The following is a 15,569-nucleotide window of genomic DNA, read 5'->3' as shown; positions in this document are numbered from 1 at the left end:
CAGAGCAAAAACCAAATCTCCCCTTCTATTTCTAATTTGTGTTCATTAAAACAGCCTCACTGAAATCAGTGATTAGGTTTAAACTATTATAAGTTTAACTATGAACTCACAAAATATAATCCCAAAACATTACTACATTATGGGTTCCATGAAAAAAAAAAAAAAAAATGTTTTAAACAGGCACTAAGTCTGAAAACCATTGGCCAAGGCTGATGTTGCCTTAAAGAAGCTGAACACAAATTTCAGCATGAATATTTGTCTGAAAAGTGACTATGGCACAGGTCATGCTGCTGAATCAAGTTAGGTACTAAAGACTGGCAAACTAGAAAAGCATTAAGCAGACTGGCCATGCAAAATGAGTATGGCCTACTGAAAAAGAACAATAGTTTCCATATTGCAGAATATCTGAGATTGAAAATGATTTGTGACTGATTAAGTAGGCCAAATACCTCCAAAACTTCTATATGAGAGGTACTTTTTTTTCATGTCCTCTTAAAAAAAAGCAGGTAGAATAGAGTTTATACTTTACATTAATGAAAGACAGCACTGCCACCAAAATATTTTAGGGATACATATTGCCCAAAATAATACCCCTATACCTTTCAACATTTTTTTAAGTTAACTTACAGTTATTCCAATCCAGCCTAATTAAGATGTTCAAAAGCCATAAATAAATAGCCAAGGGAAAAAATATATATATATATGTTAAAGGGATTTCAGGCCTGGCGCATTGGTTCACACCTATAATCCCAGCACTTTGGGAGGCCGAGGTGGGAGAATCGCTTGAGCCCAGAAGTTCAAGACCAGCCTGGGCAAAACAATGAGATTGTCTCTAAATAAATAAATAAACAAATAATAATTTTAAAAAATTTAATTAGGCAGGCATGGTGGCATGTGCCTGTAGTCCCAGCTACTCGAAAGGGTGAACTGGGCAAGGCTCAATTCAAGTGATTGCAAGAGGCAATCACTTGAGCAAGGCTCGTGACTGTGATTGTGCCACTGCACTCCAGCTTAAGCAACACAGTGAGACCCTGTCTCAAAAAAAGGTGGGGGGGATGGATTTCAGATTAACTTTTCAAAAGAAAACAAATGGACAACAGATGGGTAGTTTTAAAGAGAATAGGTAAACAAAACAAAACAGTTCGATTTGTATGCCACTTCCCCTACCCGCTCAGTTTAAGAAGAAAGGAAGTCTTGCTTCTGACCCATTTTATGAAGGGTGTGGAAGAACAAGGGGTTGGCAAAGATGATGTAACCCAAATTCCAAATCAAACAGAAAAAACCAAAGTGGAGACTAGGAATGACTTTCCATACCCTTTAAGTCCACCATCCTGGAGAGAGGAGTGCTACGTTCCTCTCCCCCAAACAGGCAACAGCAGAACTGTGGGTAACAAGAGGTCATCAGGGTTCTTGCCCGCTCCGGACATTGTTTTTCCTTCAACTAGTAGTTCTCCAAAAAAAAAAAAAAAACAATCCCAGCACTTTGGGAGGCCAGGGCAGAAAGCTTGCTTGAACCCAGGAGTTCAAGAGCAGCCTGGGCAACGTGGTGAAACCCATCTCTACAAAAAAAGTACAAAAATTAGCCAGGTGTGGTGGCACACGCCTGTAGTCCCAGCTACTTGGGAGGCTGAGGCAGGAGGATCACTGAAGCCTGGGATACTGAGGCTGCAGTGAGCTGTGTTCGTACTCCAGCTTAGGTGATAAAGTAAGACCCTATCTCAGAAAAAAAAAGTCCAGACAATGCCAAATGCTGCCAAGGATTTGGAGAAACTAGATCACTCATACATTGCTGGTAGAACCATATAATGGTACAGCCACTCTGAGAAACAGTTTGCCAGTTTCTTATAAAAGTAAACATGCAATTCCCATGCAAACCAGCAATTGCACTCCTTGGCATTTATCACAGAGCAAGGAAAGTATGTTCACTCAAAAATCCATACACAAATGTTTACATCAGTTTTATTCCTAATAGCCCAAAACTGGAAACAACTCTGATGTCCATCAACTAGCCAATGGGTAAACCAAACGTGGTATATCCATACCATGAAGTACTCCTTAGCTAAACTGATACAACTTGGATGAAGGTACAGGGAATTATGCTGAGCAAGAACAACCAATCCCAAAAAGGCATATACTATATGAGTACATTTATATAATGTTCTTAAAATGACAAATTTATAGAAATGGAGAACAGATTAGTGGCTACCAGGGATCAGAGAAGTGGTGAATGCTAGGTATGGCTATAAAAAGGCAATGTTAGGGGTCCTTGTGGTGGGGGAAATCTGCATTTTACAGTATAAATCAATGTCAGTATCCTGGTTATGACATTATACTATAATTTTGCAAAAAGGGAAAACTAAATGAAGGGCATAAGATAACCTCTCTGTATTATCTGATATAACTGCAGACAAATCTACAATTATTTAAAAATGAAAAAGTTTAATTTTAAAAAATACATGAGTTACAGCGCGAGACTCCGTCTCAAAAAAAAAAAAAAAAAAATACATGAGTTAAAATACATTTTTTACACTCCAAGAACTATAAAAAATTGGATAAAGATTAATTTATCAAATGGGAGAAGGGAATAAGAGTCAAAGAAACACGGAATCACTTTCTAATGACATCCCCTAAAGACAACAGAGAAAGGTATTTCAACAACATATGACATGTCAAGTCAATGTAGCCCAGAGTGGAACTATTCACAACATAGATTTTAAAAAACATGGGCTAAAGGACCATTCCTCAGGAGAATGATGGATAGCCTATTCAAGCCTGTTCTATCTTTTCTTAACTGTCCCAAGAGGCATCATCTCTGGCCTGTTCCTTCTTAGCCCATGGTCATTAGGGTCTCTGGCCAAATAAGTTTGGAAAAAACAGCATACTTTATCCAATTCTTAGAAATTTACAATGCACAGGGGTGTATTAATGGCTCTGAAAACTCATGCAGTAAAGAAACTGATTTATCTTTAACACTCTGATTGCCAAATTTATTTGAGTATAGAACACTCTTGCCCCAGAACATCTAGCATTTCTGATTTCATTTGAGGAGAGCATACCTTAGGAATTTTAGATCCAGCCTGTTAATAAGGTGCCACAAATTATGAATAAACCCTCTTGGCCTTATGGTGAACTGACCTCAACCTGTCAATGGAGGCAGCGGACACTTGGGCTTCAGAAGGAGTGGCATTTTCTGCACCATGGAGAAAACAGAATGAAGCACCCCCTTGTTCCTCTTGCCTTACCATTTTTTGGGTGTTTGCTGCATGCAGCCACTGTGCTATGCAGTATTTAAATAAATTCCACTTAATATGCAAAGCAACCACATACCAATAGATACTGTTATAACATAGGTTTCATTAGAGAAAAAAAAGAAAACTGATTCTTAACATTGTCATAAAGTTGCTGAGCAACACTGTGAACCCCGGGTTAACAGCCCTTAACCACTGAGCCTTAATATTTCATTACATACAGGTGGCAAGAAGAGACCTGTTTAACCAGTCCCAACTTTCACCTGATATCCCAACTGCAAAGACAGGACTCAGGCTTTACACCTACCCATTCTCTACCCTGCATATGCCTTACCCCAGCTGTACCTTAGTATGTTTCTCTAACATAAGCTCTCTCAGGCTTCCAGGCATATTCTGTTCCCTTTGTCCAGAATATGTCTCCACTCTCTTCCCCTGGCTAACTCCTACTCATCCAGTGAATGCCAGCGTAAGCTTATCTTCCTTCTGAAGTCTTCCCTGATTCTCAGGCCTGAGTTGGGAGTTCCTCTCCATGCTCCTGAAGGCCCGATTCATCCAACCATAGCACATCTCAAACCACTGCCTGGCTACATGTTTATCTCCCCAACTAGATTGTAAGCTTGGAGTCCTATGAAGTCAAAGACTAGGACTATTTTGTATATACCATGTGCCTGGGACACAGCAAGTACTCAATAAATATTAAACTAGCGTATAAATCAGTCAATCAAAGACAGAGAGACCCTAAAGTCCAAATCTCCCCTATCATTGTTTGAAGTCAGCAACCATGGAACAAAGTAACGGCTGCTTTCTTTTTGACCACAGAGGCAAAGCAGATAGGCTCTGAATGAGGCAGAGCTGGGTTGGAATCCCAGCTGTTATTAACTAGCCAAATGATGTGAAGCAATTTACTTTGGCCTCTCCAAATCTCAATTTCCTCATCTGTAAAATGCAGATGTAAAAAGTGCCTACCTCATAGCGTTGTAGTGGGGATATAACAAGGCAATGCATCATTAAGTGCTCAGCATAGTCTGTAGCACTTGGCCAGGGTTTAATAAATATTAGCTATTATGATCATGGCTGGTCTGAGTGTAGGGGTGTTTACAACTAATTGATCACAACTCATTATAGATTTCTTTGCTCTTCCTCCACTCCCACTGCTTCACTTGACTAGCCTTCAAAAACAGATTTTTAGAAATATTAGCTATTATGATTATAGAAAGATGAAGATAAGCCCTCTACAAAAGACAAGCTAGAAATAGTATACAGTCTCAAGTATAAGAAGAAAGAACCACGTAGCATACAGCACACTCCTACTTTTATAAGAAGAAAAGGAATGAATAGTGGGCAATGGGGAAAGGTAACAAAAGCACAACTCAAAAAAGCGTATTGTAGATATTCAGCCAACTCATTTACGAACCATTTTAGTATGCTAACAATGGATTAAGCAATTAAATTTCTCTAAACTCAGAAACTCAGAAATCCACAACTTTGAGATTACTTCATACGTCTTCTTGTTCTAACTTGAAGCCTGTCAAAGAAAGCCAGACCTTGAGTATTTCTGTTAATAATTCCTGCCCATGCAAGTAAGTAACAGCCACAATGAGTTCCGATCATGCTCCTAGAAACTGCTTATATTCTATATTTGAGGAGATAAATGTTTAAACTCAAATACATTTTTAATTTGGTTACAACTTCAATCAATTCCAGCTGTTAGATGAGGCCAAAAAACTTACAATTAAGTACTAATCATAACTATTTTTAAATAGTGCTAATAGGAGATAAATGCTTAAACTCAAATACATTTTTAATTTGGTTACAACTTCAATCAATTCCAGCTGTTAGATGAGGCCAAAAAACTTACAATTAAGTACTAATCATAACTATTTTTAAATAGTGCTAATTTTATATTGGACATTTAAATGTGTCTTTGAAATTTTAACATGGTAAATTGCACTCATGACGTGGGTTTGTTCTTAGCATAATAATCATTTCCATATCAAATAATACCAAGTCCCAATTTTTTAGACTGTCATAGCAACCACTACCTGATATTTAAGTTGTAGAGAAGTTGATTCATCTTATAAAATTACTACATTATTAGAACTTACTTTAAATTTATAAAAAAGCAAATGACAGAAACAATATTTCTTCTCTACACTCCACTTCCAAAACAATAACACAATCATTGTTGAACAACATCAAGAAAAACATAACTTAAGGAAATTTCATGTTTACTGAAGCTAAATAAAAAAGAACAATGGCACCACTCATTTCTTCTATTGATAACTTAATCACGCAGTTTACATAAGCACATTTTGTTGCTGGGCAAAAGCCACTCAAGTTTTCCCACTTCAATGCCTTTACCATCCCGACTTGTGTATACAGACAACATAGAAATAGAAGTCATCCATCACGAGCATAATCCTTACTAACAAGAAAAGACAGTCACATATCCTGGGGTTAGATATTTTAGAAGATTCTCAAGACAGATGTGATCAGAAAGATGCTTCAAATTCTTTGGCAACTATGAAGAAATGGAATATTAAAAATATTCTTTTTCAGCCAGGCACAGTGGCTCATGCCTGTAATCCCAGCACCTTGGGAGGCCGAGGCAGGCACATCGCTTGAGTCCAGGAATTTGAGACCAGCCTCAGGAATATAGGGAGACCCTGTCCCTACAAAAAATATAATTAGCCAGGCATGGTGGCTCACACCTGTAGTCCCAGCTACTCAGAAGGCTGAGGTGGGAGGATCACTTGAGCCCAGGAGGTAGAGGCTGCAATGAGCCGAGATCATGCCACTGTACTCCAGCCCGGGCAACAGACTGAAATCCTGTCTCAAAAAACTTTAAAAAATTAAAAAATTATTCTCTTTCAATGACATATACCTGAGATTTGTTTTAAAATTCTCCAGAGGCAAAAAAAAAAAAAAAAAAAGAAAAGAAAACACCACCAACCACCACCACCACCACCATGGGGAAGATATTTAGTATTAGTAAAATGCTGAAAATGGTTGAAGCTGGGAAGGACAGGTACACAGCGTTCGATATATTATTCTCTGTTTTTTGCATATGTTTGAAAATATCCATGTTAAAAAGTTAAACAATATTCTCTCCATCAAAATATTCTTTCCACTTAAGCTTCAATTTAGATTTGCCACAATCTCAACCTAGAAACCATTAAAATACCACAACATGTTTTCACCTCTCTAAAGGTACAACTCTGTCACTGACACCTCTCTAAGAAGTTTTCTGCAGCAGGGCCCAATCCCTCAGCCCCTCAGCATCTCCTCTCACAAACTGGAGGGAACCCCAAGTCTAACCGCAACACTAGCAGGTACTGCCTTCAGCAGGAGTTTCCCTCCAAAGCACCAACATCCTATGTAAAATGGCAATGCTTTGTTAGCTCATCACCCCTTAGATGGACTCATATATAACATCTGAGAAAATCTAATTAAGTAATTAAACTAACATGAGATGAACTTTTTAAACTCCTCCATAAGACTTTATGAATAAAGTCATAGGATCAGCCACCACACACAAAATTTAAAAGTTCCATTTAACATCAAACTCTGAATATTATGAAAACAGACTCTAAGAGATTATCTAAATATAGGGGGGAATTACAATTTTCAAAAATACAATCTAAAAGCCTTTGATCTTTAAAAATCAAAGTACATTTTTAACTTTTGACAAAGAAATATTCCAATTAACCTAAGACAAAATGGTCATCAGAACTTTTGAACAATATATAAAACACAGAAGTAATGCTGCATGAAAATTAAGTAATCTAAACAATGAAAAGACACTTTCATTTCTAGACATTTTAATAAAAATAAACAGTAATACTTACCAGCACTTTGTTTTCAACTTTGTCTCCCTTAACTTCCAACTTTACTTTCTTCTTCACTGAAATTTTTATCTTTCTGCCAATAACATCCTTTATGCTTTCTGAAAAAAAGGAACAGTTTCATTATGTTATTAGTAAGAAAAAAAAGCATTGGGGAGGAGTAAACATTTGGAGGAGTATATTTGGTTGTTTTTACTGTTGTTGTTTGCCTGGTTTTTTTTGTTGTTTTTTTTTTTTTTTTGAGACAGAGTCTCACTCTGTCACCCAGGCTGGAGTGCAATGGCGAGATCTTGGCTCACTGCAACCTCCGCCTCTTGGGTTCAAGTGATTCTCCTGTCTCAGCTTCCCAAATAGCTGGGACTACAGGCACGCACTACCATGTCCAGCTAATTTTTGTATTTAGTACAGACGGGGTTTTACCATGTTGGTCAGGCTGGTCTTGAACTCCTGACCTCAAGCGATCCGCCTGCCTTGGCCTCCCAAAGTGCTGTGATTACAGGCATGAGTTACCGTGCCTGTTTGTCTTTTTTAACCTGTTTTGACAAGTTGGATGGTTATCACCCATCAAGTATTTAATAAACACCTACTTTGTACCTCATACTGTATATTGATATGCTGAGGCAAACATAAAAGCATGACATAATACCAGCCCATGCAAGGCATGATATAATCTTGTTTGGAAAATAAGATACAAGAAAAAACAAAAAACAGCAAACAGTGAAGTCGGACAGTATGATGAAACACTACATTGCATGCAGAACACAACAGGAATTCATAAACTCCCTCTGCCCTTGGCTGGTTACCTCTGGGGCCCAGCAGCCTCTGGGTTCACCATAGTGTCAAACAAATATTAGCACTCTCTATGAGTAAGTCTTGACATGATGGTTGGGGAATACTGCAAAACAAAACAGAACTGGGCCGGGCACGTTGGCTCACATTTGTAATCCCAGCACTTTGGGAGGCTGAGGAAGGTGGATCGCTTGAGGCCAGGAGTTCGAGACCAGCCTGGCCAACATGGAGAAACCCTGCCTCTACTAAAAAACAAAAAAATAATTAGTCAGGTGTGGTGGTGCATGCCTGTAATCCCAGCTACTCCAGAGGCTGAAGCATGAGAATTGTTTGAACCCGGGAGGTAGAGGTTGCAGTGAGCTGAGATGATGCCACTGCATTCCAGCCTGAGTGACAGGGTGAGACTCTGTCTCAAAAAAATAAAAATAAACCAGAACTATACCAAATGATTTAGCCAAAGAAAGGCACTCCCAGCCATCTGTCCTTCCAAAATCCTCACAGCACAATACCCCCAAGAAGTAGTCAAAGGCAATAGAAGAAGAAATCTGGAGACTCGACATTTCAGATGGTGGTGGAAAAGTCTTCCTAGGGCTCCCATGAGCAACTCAAAATGAACATGTCTGAAATCAAACTCATTATCTCCTACTCTGGACACTAATGATGCTGGAAACTGCTTATCTCCAACTCCTTTCAGACAGCAAGTCAGTCTCCTAAAATCTACCTCCTCCACAGCTCCTGACCACCTAGGCATGAGTGCAGTAAAGTCCATGACCTCTAACCCATCAGCCCACCATCACCTCCATAATCACGTTGACTCTTCCAAAACTGCGAGACTCATCATGTCTCTCCCAGTCTATGAGTTGCAGTCATTTCTGAATAAACTCAAAACGCACAGCATGCCATTCAAGGTCTTTCACATTTTTTTTCAGTGTGACTTCTCAGCACATACCTAAAGATCCAATTATCCCTAATATCTTCATCTTTACACCCCTAGGATTGTGTATCTATTATTCTTTTTCCTGGAATGCCCCTTCCCTATTGTCCTCCTGGTTATATTCGACTTATCCTCCAAAATACAGTACCCTCTCGATGCTCCCATACCTCTGTATTCTGTATTACAATCATTTTGGTCTATTCACATGTTCAACAAATAAATATACATAGGAGTACCTCTTGTGTGCTACTAGGTGCTAGATAGAGATGGTCCTTGCATTTCACAGGAGTTTGCAATCTAGTGGAGGTCACGGACAGATGTCATAAATCAAATTCACACACAATGCATAGGATCATGGATTCGGAAGCACGCGAAGGTTTCAGGGAGGAGGGCATCCCTGAGCTGAATCTTGAAAGCATAGGAAATAAGACCCCTGGTTTCCAAAGTAGAATGTACAATACAATCCATTGAGATGAAAGAAGAAAATAGAATTTTCACTTCTACTTACAATGTGTGTTTCAGTTTGTGTTTCAGATTATACACACTAAATGGAGTATGTAGTTTAACAAATATATGTTTATTAAAGGGTAATCAAAAATTTCTTCTTGGAAACACCACCATGAAAGTTTAGAGCTGCTGAGATAAAGAAGAGTGAAAACGGGGAGAAAAAGACAGTGTACGCATAAACAACAGCATGGAAACCTGAGAAAACACAGCCTGTTCAAGGAACAGCAAGGAGGTGGAATGTTTGGGGCGAGGGAACATGTGGAAGAGCTCAGTGCGCTTTGAGTTCTTCACACAGCTTCTATCTTATCAGAACTCCAAACAAGCACAAGCCACTCCTCCCTCCCCTAGAAGAATTGTGGGAAATGGGCATCTGAAATTGACTTAAGAACATATACACCTGGAAAGAGACTGGAGAATCATACACCCAAAGATTTAAAATAACTACCTCTACGTGGTAATAGGAGTGATATATATTCTTCTTATTCTTCTCTGCATTTAAATTTTTTCTACAAAAAGTCTGTAACTTTTTTTTTTTTTTTTTTTTTGAGATGGAGTTTCGCTCTTATTGCCCAGCCTGGAGTGCAATGGCGCGATCTCGGCTCACCGCAACCTCCGCCTCCCGGGTTCAAGAGATTCTCCTGCCTCAGCCTCCCGAGTAGCTGGGATTACAGGCATACACCACCACGCCCAGCTGATTTTTGTATTTTTAGGAGAGACGAGGTTTCTTCATGTTAGTCAGGCTGGTCTTGAACTCCCGACCTCAGGTGATCCACCCGCCTCGGCCTCCCAAAGTGCTGGGATTACAGGCGTGAGCCACTGCGCCCAGCCAAGTCTGTAACACCTTTCAAATATCTTGAGGGAATCTTAAGGGAAAACACAGAGGTTTTAATGTGGACGGTCGCCATTTTGAATTGATCAGAGCAGAACTCTTGTGAGCACTTGAATTTAGAGGAAAGCAGGTGCAGGAATTTATTCTATCCCAGCCTAACTTGACCACTGAAAGGTACAGAAAAATCATATCAGGCATAATATGTCACTCTGTTGAAAGATATATGATAGGCAATACTTAATAAAAACAAAAATTCCATTTCAAGATAAAGGTCAAATTCAACTTTTAAAATATACAAACTATTCCTTTTGAGAACCATGAATAGAAACCCAGACACCTTATTTCCACTCTATCCTTCACTCTTTCTCTTGGGTCTAAGTAATTACCTATACTTTCCATTTCCAGACTCAAGGACAACTCCTTATATAAATTAAAAATCTGCCGCCCACTTTAGCCATCCTTATCCCCTGACCAGCCAGGCAAGTCCTGCCCTAAACTCATTCTCAGGACCTCTGGAAGCATCTTCAGAGCCTCTGGCGTTTGCTTGGGGTGTTGGAAAGGTCGCAGCCTCCCAGAAGCGGATGGGTCACTCATTCCAGCAAAAGATGCAGACTCCACAGGGTTGGGGAGAGAGAAGAGGGCCTGCTGGAATCATGTAAGAGGTGTGTGCGTGTGTGCGTGTGTGTGCGCGCGCGTGTCTGTGAATAACTTCATACTGTAAATTCTGGTAAAAGTTCAGGTTTGTCTGTAATTCAGCAGAAGTAGAGGCTTCCATACAAACCTAGCAACAGCCTCTCTATATCAAGTTTTGCCTGCTGAGTTAACAGTCACCAATGGAAGGGCATACACAAATTCCTCCAAAGTATTATTAGCTAAAAGGAACAACAGAGGGGCAAATTCCACACATGGAGATGAATGGGTGCTCAGAACTTCCGCTTGTTGACAGCACCGATTAAACATCATCTTTGTGAGCTGTAGGCTGTGTAGTGTGCCAAGAATGGTACAGTAGGGAATATAGGTCACTAGGGCTCAAAACACATCTGCACACAGACGCACATACCTTGTTACAATACAACATGCTACCCACATATACATGCTTAAACGCTAGGTTTTCAGAACACTCTCCCATCCTATTTCAGCTCTGCCATTTTAACCCTCCAGATAATTAAGTTAAACCCCAAGACTTAACCAGGCCCGCCCCCACCACCACCAAAAAAAACCCTCAAGGTACTCAAACAATGGGTCACCTTGCACAGGGTAACACACACAGGTTCCCTAAGAGATCCCCGGTAGGGAGAATCGGTAGGTTAAACATTATTAAAATAAGGCTTTTATCATTAACCCTCTATTTCCTGTCCCGAGTCTGCGTCAGTCCTGTAACCCTTTCGCTCCCAGATGACTACACCAAGCCACGCCTTGCCAGGCCCAGTCATTTTACCAGACTAGCGCCCACTCCCCGAAGTCTGCGTGTCAGAAGATCACCTCCCGCGGGGCATTTTTCAGGAAGGCGCCTGACACGTGCCGGAGACGACCTACTGTGCGCTCTCCACCTGTCCTTCCGATAGGCTTTCCCGGACTTTTTCGAGTTTGGGGCAGTGGGCTGGGCGCCGTAAAGGGCTCCCCTCGCTTGCAGAACTCCCAAGTCTAAGATGGCCCGCCCCCTTCTTCCACCAACCTGGACCCCCGCGTCTGGGCAGGAGGAGCTTCCCAGGGCTCACAGTCGAGACCCCCCTCCCACCAACCTCCTGAGGACTCCCGATTCCTCCCCGACGCCTTCCCTCTCCGCACTTGGCTCTAAAGGCGGTCGAATGGGAACAAACTTCCCAGCGCCCCCCAGTGACCCTGCCCAACACCACTCTGCCCTAAGGGGCGCCGAGACTTCTAGGGACCTACGGGAAGGCAGAGGTGGGAAGGGAGGTGGAGGTGAGGAGTACGCAGAGGAAGATGGAAAACCAACAACCGCGCGAATCTTACCTATCAACTCCCTGGGAACATCAGAGCTCTCCTCGGTCATGGTTGCCCTGTAGGTGCGGGGGTTATTGCAGGTCCAACTCTGATTTATGGCCCCCTGCCCTTCCCCGAACACCTTTAATTTTTTTAGAGAGGCAGATGCAGCTTGCAAATGGGAGTGGGCAAGAAAAGGGGGGCGGAGACACAATTTTGCCGCGCGCCCCCCGCCCCACCAAAAAAAAAAAAAAAAGAGTTGCAATGCGAGGCAGATTTGCTGCTGCTGCTACATGACGCCTCCTCACAGTTCCCGGGGGCGGAATAAGGAGCGGACAGGATTACGAGCCGGCGCGGGTCGCCGGGCTGCTGTGGCGCCTGCTCCTCCTCCCGGCTCGCTGGTCCCCGGCGGGGCTCGGGCCGGCGTAGATCCCGCCCAGTCTCCGCGCCGCACCTACAGCCCTAGGTGAAAGCGGAAGGCGTGGGAGAGGGCGGGGAGAGCGGCGCGGGGCGGGGGGAGTAGGTTTTCCTAGCGCTCCTGACGGGCTCCGGCTGGGCGGGGGCAGCTCCGGCCCTCCTCCTTCTCCTTCTTCTCTTCCTCCTGCTTTTCCTCTTCACCTCGCGAGAGCCGGCCTCCGCACCGGTGCCAGGCCGGCCTCCGGTGCCCGGGCGCTGGGTCCCCAGCGTGGGGCTCACCCCCAGGAGAGACGCTGCGCTGTGCTGCGGTGGCGGCGGCGGGCACCGCGCCCCTCCTTGCAGCCTCCCTCCCAAACCTCAAAAGCCCTGCGTCTGGAGAGGGGGCGAGCGAGCGCGCAAGAGAGCCCGGGAGCCATCTGCTGGCTGCGAGGGAGGAGAGCCTGCTGAGCCGGGCTTTCCGATTCCTTGTCCCCACCTCGGGGCGGGCCAAGGGACCCGGAGGACAGGAGACTGCAGATTTTGCAGACCCGTCTATACGGAAGCTAGTTCTTTTTGGGACCCTCTTACGCACTTTTTGTTTTTCAGCCCTCCCGGTGACGTGTCATTTCATCAGCGCTATTCTTCATTTCTGGTGAGCTAGACGAAACCTGTGAACACTAATCATGCGGTGAGAAGACACTTTTTTGTGTGCGTTCAGCGGGTGCTCTGCGGCCGCACTTCGCAATCTCAGCCACTCCCGTTGAGAGCGCCTTGGAAAATGCCTTTCACTCAAAAGTCTCTTTTATCCTCGGGGCACATTCGGGAAGCTGAGCTTTAATCACTGGAGCCTAAGTAAGCCTGCGGATAGGTCTGATCCTACCTGGGCCCAGACTCCCTATGACTTCCCTGAGCTCCATCCCCAGAGTGAACCGTTCAACTTCAGGGCCAAGAATACTTTGCCTCAATCGCTGCTTTTTAGCCTATCCTAGCCCTAATCAGGTTCTGCTTTTAAAGGACAGAAAAGGAGGAAAGGAAAGGGAATCCATGCACTTGGCCATCTAATTTTAAACACTGCTGTTGACCTTGGATCCCTTAGAATAATCTTCAGCCCCACAGCCAGGCCTTACCACTAAGGATTTGCCAATCTGGCCCGTTCCCACCCTCCTTAACCTCTCCCACTCCCCTCTATTACAGCCAGATTCACTGTTTGCTTCCTCCTTCCTCGTAAGGTTATCTGATTCTTATCTATGTTTTCAAGCCCATCCCAACGGTCTACCTTCTTTGTGAATATTTTCCAGGGATTGTCAGATTACTGTGCCTCTAGAATATGCCTAGAATATCCCTATGCCTCTAGAATATATATTGCCTGAAACACACTTTTCTAAGCCCAACCATACAGTGTCTTGTTTCATTGCTTGTCTATTTGTCTGGTTTTACTATCTAACTCTTGCATTGTCCCCTGAGTTTGGATTTTTTCTGCCCACCTAGACTGTAGGTGAGTTGAAAGTGGGAATTTATCTTAGACTTTTGAACTTCTTCAACAGCCTAGTTTAAAGCAGGTGTTCAATAAACATTTGTTAACTGATTTTAGAGCTTTGGACTTCAGGCCTCCAACCATGCATTTCAAAAGTGGGCAATTTATTTAAGCTAGACATTTCCTTAATGCATTAAATGTATTTTTTTCTGCAATAAATGGAAATTAACATCTCAAACTGTCTTTCATTCAACTGGGTGTATTAAGGAGGGCTTTTCTGGCACATACCAATGAAGTTTCAGAAATGCCCTGAAGTTTCCAAACCATGTGATAACTTGTGAAAATAAGAACAAAAGTTTGTCTTTTTTTTTTTTTTTCTGTGGCCTGGGTGATGGAAAGGATAAAGGGAAGGCTGTATGGCAGTTCTGTAATTCAGTACTCTTTGGCTTCTTTTAAAGGAAGCTGGGGTTTCAATAAAAGAATCATTTTCACTGCAACAGGATCCTGATTGGCTCCTGCATCTCTGAAGAAGTGAATTCAAATAAATCTCCTATCGCAACACTGTAAAATGACTGATTTTGGAAATCAAAGTCATTACTTCTCAGTTGCAAAACTTAAATGTGTTTAAGAATAGCAAGCAGAGAACTCCAAGGAGCACTGTTTGTAAAGCTGTAAACCCAACAAGCAGTCAACACCCCCAACACCATAAAACCATGGTGCCAGCTTAGACAATACAGTTTGCATTTTGAGATGGGTGCTTGTTTACTGAATCTACCTACCCCTCCTACTGCTACTGCTGCAAAAACAAACTTTTCTCACTCCATCCCTCCAACTTCCTCAAATTCATCCGTTTATATAGTCTTGAAGAAAAGAGTGATTAAACCCCTACATGAAACTGATTGCATTACATATGTGATTAGCCATTACTTCATCTAAGTAAGTATTTACATGTGGCTGTATTTAAGCCATACAACTAGTACCTATAATCTGAAAGCTGTTAGTAGGATAAAACTTTTTCAGAGAATCCCTACTGCATTTGAATCTGTAAAATGTTAAACATTTAACATATAGTGAGTGGCAACATTATTTTGAAAAGTTATCCCTGGATTTTTATTTTTAATTCTGAGCATATATTCACGTCTATATAGTACATTTTGTAACATATTATGGTCAGAAAACACTCTGAATAAAAAAAGTTTGCAGAAAATAGTGTCTCTAAAATGACCCAACATACTATCATTAGACCCATATCATGTAATGATTAAACCTATGGAGACAAAACAAACAAAAAAGATAAGAAGAAATCAGCATTCTAACAAAAAAAAATCACAAACTTACGTAGGTCCCTTTCTGATCTTGTCTGCTGCATTCAGAACTGGTTTTAAAATGGAAAGGTATTCAGAAATGTGGGACCCACCGGCATTTTACTCCCTAAGTAATGATTTTAAGGTTACCCCGCACCCCCAGTAACCACTGGGGAAGAGGCCTTCTTAAGAAAGTGTGTTTTTCAACTTGGTTAACAAAGATCTTTCAGGAGAGTATGCAATGTGAACTAAGCTTGCAAACACCTCTAAGAAAACTTAGTTTATCTCTGACTAGAAGA

At 42.0% G+C, this 15,569-nt stretch overlaps 2 protein-coding genes across 4 annotated transcripts in view; one reads left to right on the top strand and one right to left on the bottom strand.

Moving 5' to 3' along the window:
* The window catches only part of CARMIL1 (capping protein regulator and myosin 1 linker 1), a 343,848-nt gene extending 330,978 nt beyond the window's left edge, over window positions 1-12,870 (bottom strand). For 2 of the 3 annotated variants that reach the window (XM_025381879.1, XM_025381880.1), the window contains exons 1-2: window positions 12,127-12,870; window positions 7,097-7,194 (exon numbers count right to left, since the gene is read on the bottom strand). In XM_025381879.1, coding sequence (XP_025237664.1) covers window positions 7,097-7,194; window positions 12,127-12,166 — 138 coding nt within the window. In that variant the 5' untranslated portion in view covers window positions 12,167-12,870. The remainder of the gene's footprint in view (window positions 1-7,096; window positions 7,195-12,126) is intronic. The other variant, XM_025381881.1, reaches the window with a different exon arrangement.
* The window catches only part of LOC112622349 (cytidine monophosphate-N-acetylneuraminic acid hydroxylase), a 354,146-nt gene that overhangs the window by 160,789 nt on the left and 177,788 nt on the right, over window positions 1-15,569 (top strand). The gene's annotated exons all lie outside the window — the stretch shown is intronic.

This window comes from Theropithecus gelada, chromosome 4 (genome assembly GCF_003255815.1).
Source record: "Theropithecus gelada isolate Dixy chromosome 4, Tgel_1.0, whole genome shotgun sequence".
NCBI classification, from domain to species: domain Eukaryota; kingdom Metazoa; phylum Chordata; class Mammalia; order Primates; family Cercopithecidae; genus Theropithecus; species Theropithecus gelada.
Note: the sequence above shows the minus strand (reverse complement) of the source record. Positions and strands in the feature narration are given on the sequence as shown.